Source organism: Trichechus manatus, unplaced genomic scaffold (genome assembly GCF_000243295.1).
Source record: "Trichechus manatus latirostris isolate Lorelei unplaced genomic scaffold, TriManLat1.0 scaffold00214, whole genome shotgun sequence".
Classification (NCBI taxonomy): domain Eukaryota; kingdom Metazoa; phylum Chordata; class Mammalia; order Sirenia; family Trichechidae; genus Trichechus; species Trichechus manatus.
Genome location: NW_004444150.1, coordinates 2,935,579 through 2,939,582, shown reverse-complemented (window position 1 = coordinate 2,939,582; position 4,004 = coordinate 2,935,579). Strand labels below are relative to the sequence as shown.

General features: G+C 60.5%; 1 protein-coding gene across 1 annotated transcript; it reads right to left on the bottom strand.

Annotated features, from left to right (window-relative positions):
- Window positions 1-2,308: 2,308 nt before the first annotated feature.
- Window positions 2,309-3,199, bottom strand: FAM163B (family with sequence similarity 163 member B). Its single transcript, XM_004388668.1, has 2 exons — window positions 3,084-3,199; window positions 2,309-2,710 (listed from the first exon to the last, which is right to left on the bottom strand). Exons 1-2 carry the CDS (start codon window positions 3,174-3,176, stop codon window positions 2,309-2,311), a joined length of 495 nt encoding a protein of 164 aa, XP_004388725.1. The 5' UTR covers window positions 3,177-3,199.
- Window positions 3,200-4,004: the final 805 nt, after the last annotated feature.

Genomic DNA, 4,004 nt, shown 5'->3' with positions numbered 1-4,004 from the left:
GCCAAGTCACAGAAGGCTAGGGGTCTGGGGGCCACTGTGCTCTACCCATCTCCCCCAACGTCCTCCTTATTTCCCTCCTCCCCGTCCTCCTTCCCTCCGACATGTGCTGTGTACTTGTATGCCAGGCTGACACAGTCTGGGCTACCTCACTGAACCCCCCCAGGAGCCGGGTCCCAGGGCTGTGATCATGACGTGGGTGTCATGATGGCCCCATTGTGTCAGTGATGAAACAGAGGCCAGAGAGGCCCAGTGGCTTGTCCACGGTCATGGCCTACCACCCACGGTCTGCTCCCCACGAACCCAGAGTCTAGACGGGGGTTCCCAGTCTCAGAACGTCACCCAGCCACCCAGGGCTTCTGAGGCCCACCCTCCCCAGGGGACAGCTCTGCCCTCCCTGGGCTGCGCCTGGAGCCCTCTGGCTGGTCCAGGAGGAAAGACCCACTCGGGCCTGGCATGGGGATGGACGTAGGCCTCCAGAAAGCCCCGGGGAGGGGCCTGGCTGGTCTGGAACCCCCAGCTGACCGAAGAGTCCACAGGGCGGCTGGTTGGAGCCAAGTTTTATTTGCGGTCGTGCTTCCACAGACCCGAGGTGGAGCTCAGTGAGCTCGGATTCTGCAGGATGGGTGCCTACTCCATTTGAAGAGATCTATATGTCTATACAGAGAGGACAGAGACCAGAAACGGAAAGAGGAAACAGAATAGCCACAGGAAGTGCCACCTCCTGCCCGCCCCCCCCCCCAACCCAGCCCACCCCCAAGCTAATGCAACAGAAACGAACTCCATGGGATTGGACAGAGGAAGCGTAGGTGTGGGCCTGAGGCTTGATGAATTCCAGGATGAATTCCGTTAGCATGTCCAAACCAAGGAAGCCAGAGAAAGGAAGAAGAAAAGGCAAAAACAGTAAGTTTTCACTACCTCCGTCCACGTGCAGGCATCTCCTAACTCATCGGAGCTCTGGAGTCAAGAGCAGGGAGTGTCCTGCTCCGGCTGCCTGTGGCTCAGGCATGACCACTCACCCTCAAAGCTTGCCTTTTAGGAAGGTGGCTTACCTTAAGAGCTTCGTCCTCTTTCCCTGGGCTAGAAGGGGCATCGCACCCTGGGGCTCCACAGCAGGGCCCAGAGGGAGGGTCCCAGAGAGGGAGGGTCCCAGAGAGGAAGGGACTCTGGGGCCAGGCTTTGGAGAGAGAGACTCTTGCTGCTGGCTGAATGGGGGAGAGCTGCGTTCTGGGCCAGGGCCGCTGGGTTTGGGGCATTTCCCAAGCGTCAGCCCTGAGCAGAAGAAGGGCTCTGGGGAGTGGGGTCAGAATCCCTGGGGAGACCCCAGCCCTGGTGGAGGTTGGCTGAGAGAGGACTCATCTGGAGTCTTTTCTTGGGAACCTCAGTCTCCGGCTGGTTGGGGTTTGGCAGGGGTGGGCGCAGAGGGCGCCATGGAGCTGCCTCCCTGGGGTGGCCGGTGAGAACCAGAGCTTGAAGGGCTCTCTGAGACCAGCCCCCCATCTTATAGGAAAGGGAGGCCAAGGCCCAGGGACGGAGCGTGTCCCAGCCTCAGGGTGACCTCATGGGTCAGCTTTCCTGGCCACCGGCTCTGCCCCCCACCTGGTGGCCACGTATGGGCTGAGGACTGGGGTGTGTGTTAGTGCTGGGGTGCAGCCTCCTCCTTTGCTTGTTGCTCCCCACTTTCACCCGCAGCCCAGGGAACCTTCAAGGGGGAATCTGTCCAGCTGGAGGGAGGCCGGCTCAAGCCTCAGCTGTTACAGATGCCTGGCCTGAATCCAGGACAGTGTGTGAGTGTGTGTATATGAGAGAGAGGTGGAGAGGGAGAGACCCCCAGAGTCCAGCGTCAGGGTGGAGGGGTGGAATGCTTGCCCACAGCCACGGGGAGGCCTGTGCTACAGGAGGCCCTGGGGTCACCGTGGCCGCCTCTTCCTGGAACAGGTGGTAAGCCCGCGGGAGGAAGGGATGTGGCCACACTGAACAGCCAGGGTGGCCGAGCTGCTGGGGCCGTGATGAAGGCCACCTGTCAGCTGCACATCTTCAAAATGGGAGCCTCAGGGTCAGGAGTCATGAGCCCCCTGCCATGTTCCCACCCCTGCCCAGCTGCCGTCACCTGTCCCTTTGTCACCCCCAGGGCCTACCCTCACTGACGCCTGTGCTCACTGAGCCTCATCCCTGCCTGCTAGGGGCCTGGGAGCCCCTGAGGGAGGGGCCCAGAGGCCCCCATGCCTGGGTGCCCCTGAAGACAGGGATGCCAGGAAGGCCAGGCTGGGACAGGCTGACGCCATGACACCCTGTCGCAGAGGGCCGGCGCTCAGACATCGGTGCTGATGCTGCGGCTCCGGGAGAAGGCCTCCCGCATGGCTGAGAGGCGGTTGGGGTTGAGCACCTGCAGGCCCCCGAAGGCGGCGGGCGGCAGCTCCAGGTCCTCCTGGCTGATGCTCTTGTAGGCCACGCGCTCGCCACCGTTGCGCACGTCCTCTTCCTCGGGCTCCTGCAGGAAGAAGGTGGGCGGCTCGTAGTAGGAGCAGCTGCGGCAGAGGGTGCGGGCCTGCGGGGACTTGTGGCTGAAGGAGGTGGAGGCGGTGGGGTGGAGGGCCGGCCCGTTGCTCAGCACCAGCTTGCAGTTGGAGTGCAGAGGTGGCAGGTGAGAGCGCACCGCGAAGTCGGGTTCCTCCTCGCCCTCCTCGGACTCCTCCTTCTTGCAACAGTAGTACTGCAGGCAGAGGCCGCGGGGTGACAACCGGCCCCCCAGCCCAGAGCCGGCGCGCGGGCACTGCGCACACGGCTTCCCTCCCCTCTCAGGAAGATGCAGGGGTGTCAGCGGCCCACGAAAGCAGGGTGGAGGGCAGAACGAGCTCCCCCTGCTGTCCCCCGGGCCACTGTGTGCCCTCACCCTCTCTGGGCCTCAGCATCCTCCCTGGCAGGCTGGTTGGGAGCTCAGTGGGAGACTTGGGGCGTGGTGCCCAGGTGGTGGCCATCACCACCAAGCCCCCTTGATGGAGTCCCGGCTCTTCCCCCGTCCCAGGCCCTGCCCTGTGGCCTTCTTGGCCCCCACCCCGCCCCCTCACCCCCCCACCCCGGGGTACCTGTAGCCGGCAGTAGCACAGCACTGCGATGATGCAGAGCAGGATCACCGTTGCCAAGATGCCCCCAGTGATGACCACGGTCCCGGCTGTCATCCGCCCCCTTCTCCTTCAGCAGCCTGCGACACACGTCACCTCCAGCCTTACAGCCTGTGCTCCCCAACTGCAGGGGGAATCTGGTTCATTTCCGAACACCCAGATGCCAAGCCTAAAAAAAACCCCAAACCCGTTGCCGTAGAGTAGATTCCAACTCATAGTGACTCTATAGGACAGAGTAGAACTGCACCATGGGGTTTCCAAGGAACAGCTGGTCGATTCTAACTGCCAACACTTTGGTTAGCAGCCAAGCTCTTAGCCACTGTACCACCAGGGCTCCACCAAGCCTAAACCAAAACCAACCGCGTTGCCGTCAACTCGATTCCGACTCATGGACCCCAGGACATGCATCTGGGAGGCAGGGGGAGAGCCCACCCCCACTCCACCCGCCAGCCTTGGCCTTGGCCTCAATTTCCACATCTGTAAGAGGTGGGTGCTAACAGCACCACCTTCGTGGGGCTCTGTGAGCATGCATTCTCATGCTGGCACAGCATGCTCACAATGAATGGCGCCCTTCCAGCCTGGCCCGACTGCTCATGCATTTTGAAACGTACCCAAATGCAATCAAGCTGAACATATGGTTTTGTAACCCGCTATTTCACCTAACAAAATCATCCTTATTTTTCCGTATCATTAGATATGTTTCTGCAACATAATTCCTAACTGCTTCACAGTAGTCCACCGTATAATTCAATCGACACTTTTTGTTATTTTGCTTTTGCTGAGTACACTGGAATACAAGTAGTCCTCGACTTACGAGTTACTTGAGTTATGAAGAACTGCACTTACTGGGGTCCATTTTTCCTTCTAAATTTTATTTATTTTGTT